Source organism: Cervus elaphus, chromosome 9 (assembly GCF_910594005.1).
Source record: "Cervus elaphus chromosome 9, mCerEla1.1, whole genome shotgun sequence".
NCBI lineage: Eukaryota > Metazoa > Chordata > Mammalia > Artiodactyla > Cervidae > Cervus > Cervus elaphus.
Genome location: NC_057823.1, coordinates 16,029,864 through 16,044,796, shown reverse-complemented (window position 1 = coordinate 16,044,796; position 14,933 = coordinate 16,029,864). Strand labels below are relative to the sequence as shown.

The 14,933-nt window shown below is 40.4% G+C and overlaps 2 protein-coding genes across 2 annotated transcripts; both read left to right on the top strand.

Annotated features, from left to right (window-relative positions):
- The first annotated feature begins 1,768 nt into the window (after window positions 1-1,768).
- Window positions 1,769-2,719, top strand: LOC122699455 (olfactory receptor 7G1-like). The gene has a single exon (XM_043911396.1). It carries the CDS (start codon window positions 1,781-1,783, stop codon window positions 2,717-2,719), a length of 939 nt encoding a protein of 312 aa, XP_043767331.1. The 5' UTR covers window positions 1,769-1,780.
- A 4,721-nt stretch (window positions 2,720-7,440) lies between these two features.
- On the top strand, window positions 7,441-8,379 carry LOC122699446 (olfactory receptor 7G1-like). The gene has a single exon (XM_043911386.1). It carries the CDS (start codon window positions 7,441-7,443, stop codon window positions 8,377-8,379), a length of 939 nt encoding a protein of 312 aa, XP_043767321.1.
- The last annotated feature ends 6,554 nt before the right edge of the window (window positions 8,380-14,933 follow it).

Below are 14,933 nucleotides of genomic sequence, written 5' to 3'. Positions count from 1 at the left end.
GTCTGAAACAAGTATACACACTTTCTGATGAAAGTCTTGGTGATCTGTATCATAACTGATACACTTTCAAGTAAACCTAATGTAAAAATCATTTTATTAATTGACATATGTCTTTTTATTATTTGGTTGAGGTTTTTTTCAACATATTAATTTCTCTTTCTTTTAAATATATGTTGGTGGTATCTCAAATGAGTTATCTTTTTGTTTTTTATTATTTTTTAAAATTTTATTTATTTATTTGGCTGCACTGGTTCTTAGTCGTGGCATTTGGGATCTTTAGTTGCAGCATGTGGGATCCATTTCCCTGACCAGGGATAGAACACAGGCCCCCTGCATTGGGAGCTCAGAGTCTTAGCCACTGGACCACCAGGCAAGTCCTTCTTTTTCTTTTTAATTCATATGAGTTCTAATTAGGTAGAAATTCCTTTGCTCATATTGCAAAAATGAAGACTGGAATCCAATTAGAGAAAGATGATGTGCCCATATTTAAAGAATTAGAAAAAGAGGTGAGCAGACCCAGATGGAAAAAAACTACAAGGTATTCAACTGGTCTCACAGGATCAGGAAAGCAGCTACTCTGACTCCTCCTTTCTCGTCTTGGTCTTTACAGATTTGCACTGCCCTGGGATCACAGTGACAAGCAAATTGTTTGGCTAATGAGGAGCTTTGGAAATTGAACCTCTAGGGATACAGAGACAGTATTCTGCCTGTGACCACCTCATTCAACAATCCTTTCCGTGAGAAGTTATAGCACGCGTAAGCCGTCTCCCATCCGTGGTCCTTCTTGCCCAGGAGCTCTGGTCTCAGTCAATCCTTCTGCCATTCCTGAGGACACATCTCCTATGTGGCAAGTCAAAGAAGACATCAAGCATCATTCCACTGTGATGCCAGCCAGCTAACCTAACGTCTCTCAGTCAATGTTTGGACATGAAGGCAGGTATTATGCAATAGGCTCATCCAAGGGAAGCTGTGAGGGGAGTACCTGCATCAGATGGTTTAGAACTAAGCCACCCACAGTCCTCCTGCCTGTCTGCCGTCTTCTTCACATGTTTCTTTGTACTTGGCACCAACGCTAAAGCATCTCTCATTCACTCATATTGTACTCACTCTACTATGACCCAGAGCATCTCTTTCTGAGTAGAAATCTGTCTCTTTTAAAACAGGTTGACTGTTATAATTCTCTAACATTCACTTGCAATCTTGTGGTAAGAAAATTGGTGAAGTTCACCTTATCATCCTGTTACTGGTTCTTGACATATCTGTGTATTACCTCAATTGCCTGCCTCTGAGGTCTCAGGGGATCCAGATAAAATGTTCAAGCAGCCTCTCCCTGTTTCTTTTTATAAAATGACCAGGTTTTAAATAGCTAAAACAATGTACACAGTGTAATTTTTTAATGACACGTGTTAACCCTTTCCAGAATTAACATTTGTTGATGCTGCTATATCAGCTTAAGGTTTTTTTAACTGAAAAAAAAGTTTTTAAAGAAACAGAATAATTCACATACACAAGACCCATTTTTTTTTCCACACCACACACCATGGGAATCTTAGCTCCCTTAACAGGGCTGGAACCCACGCCCCCTGCATTGGAAGGGCAGAGTCTCAACCACTGGACTGCCAGAGAAATCCCAGGCACATCTTTTTAATTGCCCTCTTTCAATCTGCTTCCCTTATTCTTTAGATGGTTTTTGCTTCCGATGACGCTCTTCCTTCTAGTCTAGGAAACACACGTTTGATTGTCTTGTCATTCCACCTTTCCCATCAGATTTATCCACAGTATGGAACAGAGGAATAAAACACATGCTTCAGATTTTCTTCTCATGGAAGTGACAGAGGATCCAGAGCTGCGGTCCTTCCTTTTCAGCCTCTTCCTGTCCATGTACCTGGTCACAGTCCTGGGAAATCTGCTCATCATCCTAGCCGTCAGCTCTGACTCCCACCTCCACACTCCCATGTACTTCTTTCTCTCCAACCTGTCTGTTAACGACATCTGTTTAAGCACTACCACAATCCCAAAGATGCTAGTAAACATCCAAACACAGAGTCAGAGCATCACTTACACAGGCTGCCTCACGCAGATCTGCTTTGTCCTGGTGTTTGCTAGTTTGGAAAGTTCTCTCCTTGCAGTGATGGCCTATGACCGCTATGTGGCCATTTGTCACCCACTGAGGTATACTGTCATCATGAACCCCCACCTCTGTGGGCTGGTGATATTTCTCCCTCTGTTTATTATTATTATGGACGCCCTACTCCACACTCTGATGCTGTTACAGCTGTCCTTCTGCACAGACCTGGAAATCCCTCTCTTCTTCTGTGAAGTTGTTCAGGTCATCAAGCTTGCATGTTCTGATACCCTCATCAATAACATCCTGATATATCTGGCAACTAGCATATTTGGGGGTATTCCTGTGTGTGGAATCCTTTTCTCTTATATTCAGATAGTGTCCTCTGTCTTGAGAATGCCATCAGCAAGTGGAAAGTATAAAGCTTTTTCCACCTGTGGGTCTCACCTCTCAGTTGTGTCCTTATTCTATGGGACAGGTTTTGGGGTGTACATTAGTTCTGCTCTTACTAACTCTTCCAGAAACACTGCTGTGCTTTCAATGATGTACACTGTTGTTCCTCAGATGATGAACCCCTTCATTTACAGCCTGAGGAACAAGGACATGAAAGGAGCCTTGAGGAAACTCATTGTTAGAACTCCTTCTCTTCTGTGATTGTCTCTTCTGCTTTGTACTGGCATTTCTAGAATGAACCAGAGTCACAGAATGTCAGGTGAACCAGAAAGCCTGACTCTTGAACCACCAACTTATTCTAAAATGACTAGAGAACACAGTGGCTAAGTGAATTTTAATTTGAGGTTGAAACCCATCTTGCTGTTTGCTTGGCTCAGTCATGTTTCAATAAAGAGTCCCATTCCATAATCTTGGTTTCCTCCATGCATTCCTTAAGAAGCTAATGGAGGCAGGAGATATACTGATGTTGTTGGAACATCAAAAGAAGAAATGTGGAAAATTTGGATATGTCAGGGAGAGGGTCTAATAAATTTGTGGACTTAGGAGCCTTGATTTTGCCTGATCTTATGGTTGGGGCCAACAGAGGTCCATATAGTGAAAACTATGGTTTTCCAGTAGTCATATATAGATGTGAGAATTGGACCATAAGGAAGGCTGAATGCCAAAGAATTGATGCTTCCGAACTCGGGTGTTGGAGAAGACTCTTGAGAATCTCTTGAATTGCAAGGAGATCCAACCAATCAATCCTAAAGGAAATCAACCCTGAGTATTCATGGGAAGGACTGATACTGAAGCTGAAGCTCCAATACTTTGGCCACCTGATGGGAAGAACTGACTTACTGGAGTTAGGATGTTGGGAAATATTGAAGGAGAATGGAGAAGGAGTCGGCAGAGGATGAAATGGTTAGATGGTGTCATTGAGTCAATGAACACAAATTTGAGCAAACTTCAGGAGACAGTAAAGGACAGAGGAGCCCGGAGTGGGAGCTGCCATTCATGGGATCACAAAGGGTCAGACCCGACTTAGTGACTGAACAACAACAGAACTGCATCCCAGGCTCAATCCTCCTGTGAGACATGTGGAGATTTGTATGCACTGCATATTTCTTTTCACATGTGTAATTTTCTTTTGAATATCTTTTGCAGTTTTTTTTTTTTATGGGGTCAGGGTATGAACACAAATGCTTAATTTTAATGCAGTGCATTTGTCAGTACTTTCCATAATGGTTTGTACTCCCTAAAGTAAAATTACAAATCACCTTGGAAAATTAACTAGTATTGTTGTGTTCCATAATGTGCTTATATTCTAATTTGTAAACTTACTGGTCTCACATATTTTTGCCACTTCCTTCAGCAATTAGGTTAGTTTTGTTTTCTTTCATGTTGTATTTATCAACTTGCTTTTCTGATGTGTCACATAATAAAATAAATATTATTTATGCAACAAAAATGAACTCATTTCCAATACTCTGGACTTGTACATGTATGCTGTATCTTTTCAAAATATATGTTCTTTTTGAGACTGATGGAAATTCCATTTCTTTGTAACTAGTTTTCTGGTGTTATAGATAAATCATTTTGAATAGTGTCTTATATGTGTCTGGTATTAATGAGAGTGTTTTGTAATTGGGATGGAAATATTGGGTATTAGAGATATCAAGTCTCCTTTGGGTAGTTCCAATAAGTTTTCCTTTGAACAAATATGCATACACTGGAAACTACTAGTGATCTATTTCATCACCAATGTTTTCAAGAATACTGACAGTCAAATGGGTATGAAAGTGATTTCATTCATTCATGTGTGTCTTATTATTAAATGGTTGATATTATCTTCATGTATTTCTTTCTTATCTGTTAAATTTTTGTTTGTGGCATTTCTCCTGAGTTCCTTAGCTTTTTCTAATTGATTCATGTGACATTGTATCACCGGGTTATTATTTTTACCTGAATGCACTGCAATTTCTTTCACATGTGTTTTTTTCTTTTGGATATCTTTTTGGGGGGTTTTTTGGGGGGACAGGGCATGAACACAAGTATTTAATTGTAATTCAGTGCATTTGTCAATACCTTCCATAATGGTTTGTGATCCCCAGATGTTATTTATAAATCCCAGGGTTACTTCAATCTGAAGGATTCGTCATTTTGGCTTTTACATTTGAAACAAACCCTTCCTGGAATTCAGTTTTGCCTTGATGTGAGGCAGAGATCCAAATTCATTTTTCTATCCCTGAATAAACTGTCCATTTCTGTGTGGTCTTAGGCTGGGCTCTACATTATGATCAGCAAGTCATATTTACTCCTGTACCAATTTTATAGGTCTTAATTATTGTAGCAAACCATTCAGCTAAAGAGCTTCCTCTATGGCTCAGATGATGAAATCTGCATCTCACTTTTTTGAATTTTTATTTCATACTGGAGTAGAGCCGATTAATGGGCTTCCCAGGTGGCGCAGTAGTAAAGAACCTGCCTGCAATGCAGGAGACCCATGTTCCACCTCTGGGTCAGGAAGATCCCCTGGAGGAGGAAATGACAGCCCACTCCAGGATTCTTGTCTTAGTCCCATGGACAGAGGAGCCTGGAAGGCTACAATCCATGGGGTCACAAAGAGTTGAACATGACTGGGTACACACAGAGACAGAAAGTGAAGAAAAACATTAATACATATTGAAGCTCTTTTGATAAATGAGAAGAGATGGCTGTGATATACTAATTGATCAGAGATGGTATTGTCATAGAGAATATATAGCAATGAATAAAATTTGTGTGAAAAATACATGGTCAGATTAAGATTCAGGAAACATGAAACCCTGAAATTTTTGTGGGTTTTTTTACATTAACAGGAATGTTATTAAAATGCTATTTGTGTAATACATAGCATATATTTTATAAGTAATTGCAATATATAAAACGCAATATTATAGCTTATTGTAGGATTAAATATAGTATAGGTTAGTATCATATACTAACCATATCGAATTATATCCTAGGTCTTTAAGGATTGGCACAGTCCTGGGATCATAGTGATAATAAAATTGCTTGACTAATGAGGAGCTTTGGAAATTGAACCTCTAGGGAGGACAGAGATTGTGATCTGCCTGCGACCGTCCCATTCAGCAGTCCTTTCCCTGAAAAACAGTAACACACCTGAGCCTCCTACCATACATGACCCTTCTTGCCTTGGAGCCTGTGACTCTCAGTTCCTCTGCCCCTCCTGAATACAGATCTGTATGGAACCCTCAGCAGAAATGTCAACCATCATTCCACTGGGATGCCACTCAGGTAACCTAACGTCCCTCAGTAAGATTTGGAAATGAGGACAGGTGTCTCGCTATAGTTATCCAGAGGAAGCTACGAGGAAAGAATATACACCAGATGATTAGAAATAAGCTACTCCAGGCCTCCTGCCTGTCTCTCATCTTCTTCTCACATTTCCTTGTACTTTGCACCAGCACTTAAATGCCCCTCATTGGCTAATGCTGTATTCACTCTTACTAGAACCGAAACCATTTCCTCCTGAGTTGAAATCTGCATCTCCGTTTTTTGAACTTTTTACTTTACACTGGAGTAGAACCAGTTAATGGGCGTCCCAGGTGGCACAGTGGTAAAGAATCCACCTGCAAGGCAGCAGATGCAAGAGACATGGTTTCCATCTCTGGGTCAGGAAGATGCCCTGGAGAAGGAAATGGCAACCCACTCCAGTACTCTTGCCTGGAAAATTCCATGGAGAGAGGAGCCTGGCGGGCTAGAGTCCGTGGGGTCACAAGAGAGTTGGACACGACTCAGCATGGCCACACACACATACACACGATGTTGTCACCGTTTAAGGTGGACCGCAAAGGGACTCAGCCATATACATACATATATCCATCCTTCCCACAACTCCCGTCCCATAACACTGAGCAGAGTTCCCTGTGGTACACAGTAGGACCTCATGATTATTTACAAAACAGAAACAGATTCACAGACTTAGAGAACAAACTTATGGTTGCTAGGGCAGGAAGAATGAGAGGAAGGGACCGTTAGGGAGTTTGGAATCAATATGTACACACACTATATTTCACATCTGCATTTCTTAAAACAGGATAACTATTAAAATTTTTCCAACATTCACTTGCAATCTTGTGGTGGTATGGGGTGGGTAGACAGGAAGTTTGGTAAAGTTCATCTTATCTTCTCATTCATTTCTTGATATTTGTTATTGTTGTTGGGTCGCTAAGTCGTGTCCAACTCTTTGCTACACTATGGGCTGCAGGATGCTAGGCTTCCCTTTCCTTGAATGTCTCCTGGAGTTTGCTCAAATTCATGTCCATTGAGTCAGTGATAGCATCCAACCAACTTATCCTCTGTCGCCCCCTTCTCCTCCCATCCTCAATCTTTCCCAGCATCAGAGTCTTTTCCAAGGAGTCAGCTCTTCTCATCAGGTGGCTAAAATGTTGGAGCTTCAGCTTCAGCATCAGTCCTTCCAATGGATATTCATGCTTGATTCCCTTTAGGATTGACTGGTTTGATCTCCTTGCTGTCCAAAGGAGATCAAGGTTATTGACATACCTATGTATTCTTTCAGTTTCCTGGCTCTGAGGTCTCTGGGGATCCAGACAGAATATTCAGCTGCCTCCCTAATCTCTCTCTAGAAAATTACCAAGTGTCTCAAATAATCTAAATAGTATAGTTAGTGTATTATAAAAAACTGACTACCCCTTAATTCCCTATGGGAATTAACAATGGATGATATCTGCTGTATCAGGTTCAGTTTTTTAAAAATTAACAGAATAATATGTGTACAGAAGGAATGTTTCTTATTCTTCTCTGTCTCCATCTCATCCCAAGAGAGTGTTTGCCTTTTGTGATTCTCCTGCTAGTGCAGAAAACCCACATTTGATGTGTTGTCAGTTTCCATCCTTCCCACCAGATTTTCCCACAACATGGGACCCAGAAACAAAACGGGAATTTTAGAATTCCTTCTTATGGAAGTGACAGAAGATCCGGAACTGCAGCCACTCCACTTCATTCTGTTCCTGTTCATATACCTAGTCACCATTCTGGGAAACCTGCTCATCATCCTGGCTGTCATCTCTGACTCCCACCTCCACACCCCCATGTACTTCTTTCTCTACAACTTGTCCTTTACTGACATTTGTTTAAGCACAACCACGATCCCAAAGATGCTAGTGGACATCCAAACACAGAGTCAGAGCATCACTTATACAGGCTGCCTCACCCAGCTCTGCTTCATCCTCATCTTTGTTGGTTTGGAAAATAGTCTTCTTGCAGTAATGGCCTATGACCGGTATGTGGCCATTCGTCACCCACTGAGGTACATGACCATCATGAACTTCTCCCTCTGTGGCCGACTGATTCTATTCTGCTTGTTTATTAGCATTGTGGATGCCCTGATCCACAGTCTGATGGTGTTGCAGCTGACCTTTTGCACAGACCTGGAAATCCCCCTCTTCTTCTGTGAAGTTGTTCAGGTCATCAAGCTTGCATGTTCTGATACCCTGATTAACAATATCCTGATTTATTTGGCAACTGGCCTTTTTGGGGGTATTCCTGTGTGTGGAATCATTTTCTCTTATATTCAGATAGTGTCCTCTGTCTTGAGAATGCCATCAGCAAGTGGAAAGTATAAGGCTTTTTCCACCTGTGGGTCTCACCTCTCAGTTGTGTCCTTATTCTATGGGACAGGTTTTGGAGTGTACATTAGTTCTGCTCTTACTAACTCTTCCAGAAACACTGCTGTGCTTTCAATGATGTACACTGTTGTTCCTCAAATAATGAACCCCTTCATTTACAGCCTGAGGAACAAGGACATGAAAGGAGCCTTGAAGAAACTCGTCGTTAGGACTCCTTCTCTTCTGTGACTGTCTCTTCTGCTTTGTACTGGCATTTCTAGAATGAACCAGAGTCACAGAATGTCAGGTGAACCAGAAAGCCTGACTCTTGAACCACCAACTTGTTCTAAAATGACTAGATAACATAATGGCTAAGTGAATTTTAACTTGAGGTTGAAACCCATCTTGCTGTTTGCTTGGCTCAGTGATGTTTCAATAAAGAGTCCCATTCTCTAATCTTGGTTTCCTCCATGCATTCCTTAAGAAGCTAATGGAGGCAGTAGATATACTGATATTGTTGGAACATCAGAAGAAGAAATGTGGAAAATTTGGATATGTCAGGGAGAGGGTCTAATAAATTTGTGGACTTAAGAGCCTGATTTTGCCTGATCTCTTTGTTGGTTCTGAGAAAGATCTATATAGTCAAAGCTATGCTTTTTCATCAATTCAGTGGACATGAGTTTAAGCAAACTCCAGGAGATATGAAGGACAGGGAAGCCTGGCTTGCTGCAGTCCATGGTGTCTCAAAGAGTCAGACAAGATTTAATGACTGAACAATAACAAATTGTTTTTCCAATAGTCATGTACAGATATGAGACTTGAACCATAAAGAAGGCTGAACACCGAAGAATTGATGCTTTCAAACTGTGGTGCTGGAGAAGACTCTTGAGTGTTCCTTGGGCTGCAAGGAGATCAAAGCAGTCAATCCTCAAGGAAATCAACCCTGAATATTGATTGTAAGGACTGACGCTGAAGCTGAAGCTCCAATGCTTTGGCTACCAGATGGGAAGAGCTGACTCATTGGAGTTGGGATGCTGGGAAAGATTAAAGGCAAAAGGAGAAGGGGTCAGCAGAGGATGAAATGGTTAGATAGGATCACTCACCTAATGGACACAAATTTGAGCAAACTTCAGGAGACAGTAAAGGCCAGAAGAGCCTGGTGTGCTGCAGTTCATAGGGTCCCAAAGAGTCAGACACAACTTAGTGGCTGAGCAACAACAGAATTGCATCCCACGGTCAAGCCTCCTGTGAAACATGTGGAGAGCTGTTCTTGCAAATTCCAACTCAGTCATTCCTGATACCCACCACAGATAAACTGCCTCTGTGCATGGCAACATCAACGTCCACCACAGCTCAGTCTTCTGACCTCTGTAATTGCTATATTGTTGCTGTCTCAGTGGTTTGGGATGATTACGAGACATTCAATTTTGATCAGTGAGGAAGCTTTCATCTTTACTGAGATAAAGTAACCCTGATTCGAATGTGCCAAAACAGTGTTCTCTTACATTACAATGGCTTCAGAACTGGGGGAGGTAGAGAAAAGTCATTTACTCCTCCAGGCGGTGTCTTTAACTTGGGAGCGGTTGTTTCCCTTGTGAGCCAAGACGGCTGCAACACGTGCAGGCATCATTATCACAAAATGTTTACCAGAAACAGAAAACTGACTCAATCCTATATGTCTTAATATTCAACGATTCATTGAATCATCTGCAATATACACCCTTCATTCTCTTCACCATGAATAAGATCAAATGTCCCATCTGAAGTTCATTCTCAAGGTGGGGAAAATGCTTATTTTGAGAGCCTAAGACTGACTATATGCAGTGTAATTCTTCCTTTGAATTCCACCCCCATAAGCATTAAAAACACCTTGGATGACTTCTGACATGTAGTAAAGGACTCAATAAAAGTAACTAATATCATTGGGTTCCATGATGTGCTTTTATTCATAATTTGTAAACTTACTGTTCTCACATATTTTTTCTACTTTCTTTAGCAATTAGGTTAGTTTTCCTTCATGTTGCATTATCAGCTTGTTTTTCTAATCTGTGTCATTTAATAAAATAAATAGTATTTACGCAGCAGAAATGAACTCATTTCCAATACTCTGGACTTGTAAGTCATATGTGGTATCTTTTCAAAATATATGTTCTTTCTGATACTGTTGGAAATTTTGTTTCTTTGTAACAGTTTTCTGGTGTTATAAATAAATCATTTTGAATAGCGCCTAATATGTGTCTGGTGTAAATGAGAGTGTTGTGTAATTGAGATGGAAATATTGGGTATTAGAGATACTGAGTCTCCTTTGTGTGGTTACAATAAGTCTTCTTTTGAGCAAATTTATACATATATTGGAAAGCTGTCAGACACGACAGAGGTGGACACAACTGAGCAACTGAACTGAACTGAACTGGAAAATTGCTGTTCAACCTCCCAGTCACGTCCGACTCTTCATGACCCCAAAGACTGCAGCGTGACAGGCCTCCCTGTCTCTCATCATCTCCCAGAGTTTGCCCAAGTTCATTGTATCAGTGATGCCATCCAGTCATCTCATCTCTACACCATCTTCTCATTCTGCCTTCAGTCTTTCCCAGCATCAGGATCTTTTCCAATGAGTTGGCTGTTTGCATCAGGTGACCAAAATATTGGAGCTTCAGCTTCAGCAACAGTCCTTTTAAATGAATATTCAGAATTGATTTCCTTTGAGATTGACATTGGAAACTACTGATGATCTATATCATCACCAATACATTTTCAAGAATATTGACAGTCTAAGGGTATAAAAATGACTTAATAATTCACATATATCTTATTATTAAATGATTGATAAAATTTTCAGATACTTATTTCCTTTCTGTTAAGTTTCTGTTTGTGGTGTTTCTCCTGAGTTGCTTATCTTTCTCTAATTGATTCACCTGACTTTGTATCACCAGATTATTATTTTCAGTTGTATGCACTGCAAATTTCTTTTGCGTGTGTTTATTACTTTTGGATTTTTTTTTTTAAGCTTTGGGGTAGTGATGGGATGAACACAAGTGCTTAGTTTTAATGCAGTGCATTTGTTAATACTTTCCATAATGGTTTGTGCTCCCTAGATATTTTTTAATAAAACCCAAGGTTACTTCAATCTGAGGAATTCACCATTTTGGCTTTTACATTTGAAACAATACTTTTTATAGAATTTAGTTTTGCCTTGATGGGAGGTAAGGATCCAAATTCATTTTTATGTCCCTGAATAAACTGTCCATTTATGTTCTGGTCTTTTTCTGGGCTCTATATTATCATCAACAAGTCTTATATTTACACCTGTACCAACTTAATAGGTCTTAATTATTGTAGCACACTATTCAGCTAAAGAGCTTCCTCCATAGCTCAGCGGTAAAGATTCCACACGCTATGCAGGAGACATAGGAGATGAGGGTACAGTCTCAGGGTCAGGAAGATCCCCTGGAGGAGGAAATGACAACCCACTCTAGTATTCTTGCCTTGAAATCCCATGGAGAGAGGAGCCTGGCAGGCTACAGTCCGTGGGGTCACAGAGAGTTGGACATGACTGAGCACACACAGAGACGGAAAGCAAAGAAGCTATTAATATATATTGAAGCCATTTTGACAAATTAGAGAAGGTGGTTGTGATATAGTAATTGATCAGAAACAGGATTGTCACAGAGAATATTTTGCAGTTCAATTGTGTAAAATATACACAGTTAAGATTATGATCAGGAAACATTTAAAGACTCTTGGAGAGATAAACCCTGAAATTTTTGTGTTGTTTTTACACTAACAACTATGCTTTAAAATATGCTATTTGTGTAATATACAGCATATATTTTATAAGTAATTATAATATATAAAATATAATAAAATAACTTATTATAAGATTATATATATAGTATAGTATAGCATTATAGAATTGTATCCTTAGTCTCTAAGGATTTGCACAGTGCTGGGATCACAGTGATAATAAAATTGCTTGACTAATGAGGAGCTTTGGAAATTGAACCTCTAGGGAGTACAGAGATTGTGATCTGCCTGTGACCGTCCCATTCAATAGTCCTTTCCCCCAAAAGAAGTAACACACCTGAGCCTCCTTCATAGAAGACCCCTCTTGCCCAGGAGCCTGGCGGCTCACTCAGTTCCTCTGCCCCTCCTAAATACAGATGGAACACTCGGCAGAAATGTCAACCATAATTCCACTGTGATTCCACCCAGGTAACCTAATGTCCCTCAGTAAGATTTGAAAATAAGGACAGGTGTCTCACAATAGGTTTATCTGTGATGAGAGAACATGCATCAGATGATTAGAACAAGGCTTCCTGCCTGACTGTCCATCATCTTCATCTCATGTTTCCTTATACTTTGCACCAGTATTCAAACACCTCTCATGTACTAATATTGTATTCACTCTCTCCCATAATCAAGACCATTTCCTCTTGAGTTGAAACCTGCAACTCTTATTTTACCTTTTTATTTTATATTGGAGTAGAACTGATTAACACTGTTGTGATAGTTTCAGGTGGACAGAAAATGGACTCAACCATACATATACATGTGTCCATTCTCCCCCAGAGCTCCGCTCCCATCCAGGCTGCCACATAATATTGAGCAGAATTCCCTATGCTGTACAGTGGGACCTCGTTCTTGTTCAGTCACTCAGTCATGTCCGACTCCGTGCAACTCCATGGACTGAGCATGCCAGGCTTCCCTGTCCTTCACCATCTCCTGGAGTTTTCTCAAACTCATGTCCAGTGAGTCCATGATGCCATCCAAACATGTCATCCTCTGTCGTCCCCTTCTCCTCCTGCCTTCAATCTTTCCCAGCATCAGGGTCTTTTCCAATGAGTCAGTTCTTTTTTTGCATCAGGTGACCAAAGTACTGGAGTTTCAGCTTCAGCATCAGTCCTTGCAATGAATATCCAGGACTGGTTTCATTTAGGATAGACTGGTTTGATCTCCTTGCAGTCCAAGGGACTCTCAAGAGTCTTCTTCAACACAATAGTTTAAAATCATCAATTCTTCAGCGCTCAGCTTTTTTTATAATCCAGCTCTCACATCCACACATGACTACTTGAAAAACCATAGCTTTGACTAGATGGACCTTTGTCGGTAAAGTAATGTCTCTGCTTTTTAATATGCTGTCTAGGTTTGTCATAGCTTTTCTTCCAAGGAGCATGTCTTTTGATTTCATGGCTGCAGTCACCATCTGCAGTGATTTTGGAGCCCCAAAAAATAAAGTCTCTCACTGTTCTCATTGTTTCTGTATCTATTTGCCATGAAGTGACGGGACTGGATGCCATGATCTTAGTTTTTTGAATGTTGAGTTCTAAGCCAGGTTTTTCGCTCTCCTCTTTGACTTTCATCAAGAGGCTCCTTAGTTCCTCTTTGCTTTCTGCCATAAAGGTGGTGTCATCTGCATATCTGAGGTTATTGATATCACTCCTGGCAATCTTGATTTCAGCCTGTGCTTTATCCAGCCTGGCATTTCACATGAAGTTCTCTGCATATAAGTTAAATAAGTAGGGTAATGATATACAGCCTTGATATACTCCTTTACCAGTTTGGAAACAGTCTGTTGTTCCATGTCCGATTCTAACTGCTGCTTCTTGACCTGCATACAGGTTTCACAGGAGGCACATAAAGTGGTCTGGTATTCCCATCTCTAAGAATTTTCCACAGTTTGCTGTGTTTCGCACAGTCAGAGGCTTTAGCATAGTCAATGGAGCAGAAGTAGATGCTTTTCTGGAATTCTCTTGCTTTTTCTATGGTACAATAGATGTTGGCAATTTGATCTCTGGTTCCTCTGCCTTTTCTAAATCCAGTTTCAACATCTGGAAGTTCTTGCAGTAGTCTGAACATTCTTTAGCAATGTCCTTCTTTGGGATTGGAATGAAAACTGACCTTTTCCAGTCTTGAGGCCACTGCTGAGTTTTCCAAATTTGCTGGCATATTGAGTGCACCACTTTAACAGCATCATCTTCTAGGATTTGAAATAGTTCAGCTGGAATTCTATCACCTCCACTAGCTTTGTTCATAGTGATGCTTTCTAAGGCCCACTTGACTTCACACTCCAGGATGTCTGGCTCTAGGTGAGTGATCACACCATTGAGGTTATCTTGGTAATTAAGATTTTTTTTGCATAGCTCTTCTGTGTATTCTTGCCACCTCTTCTTAATATCTTCAGATAGGTTGTGGTGGAGAGTTCTGACAAAACATGGTCCTGTGGAGAAGGGAATGGCAAACCACTTCAACATGCCATGAACAGTATGAAAAGGACGTTGTTGGTTATTTACAAAACAGAAATAGACTCACAGGCTTAGAGAACGAACTTCTGGTTGCCAGTAGGGAACAATGGAAGGAAGAATCCCAGTTTGGGATTGATATGTACACATTGCTATATTTGAAATCTGCATCTCTTAAAACAGGATGACTCTTATAAAATTGTCTGACATTTGCTTGCAATCTTGTGGTGGTGGGTAGTGGGTGGACAGAAAGTTTGGTGAAGTTTACCTTATTTTCGCATTCGTGGTTCTTGACATGTGTGCTTAGTCACTCACCTATGTATTATTTCAGTTGCTTGGCTCTGGGGTCTCTGGGGTCAAGACACAATGTTCAGCTGCCTCCTTAGTCTGCTTCTCTTTCTAAAATTACCACATAGCATAGTATAAATAATATAGTTGCTTTCCTGGTGCTTCAGTGGTGAAGAATCTTTCTGCCTATTCAGGAGGCATGGGTTTGATCCCTGATCCAGGAAGATCCCATGCACTGTGGAGCTACTAAGCTCCATGTGCCACGACCATGGAGTC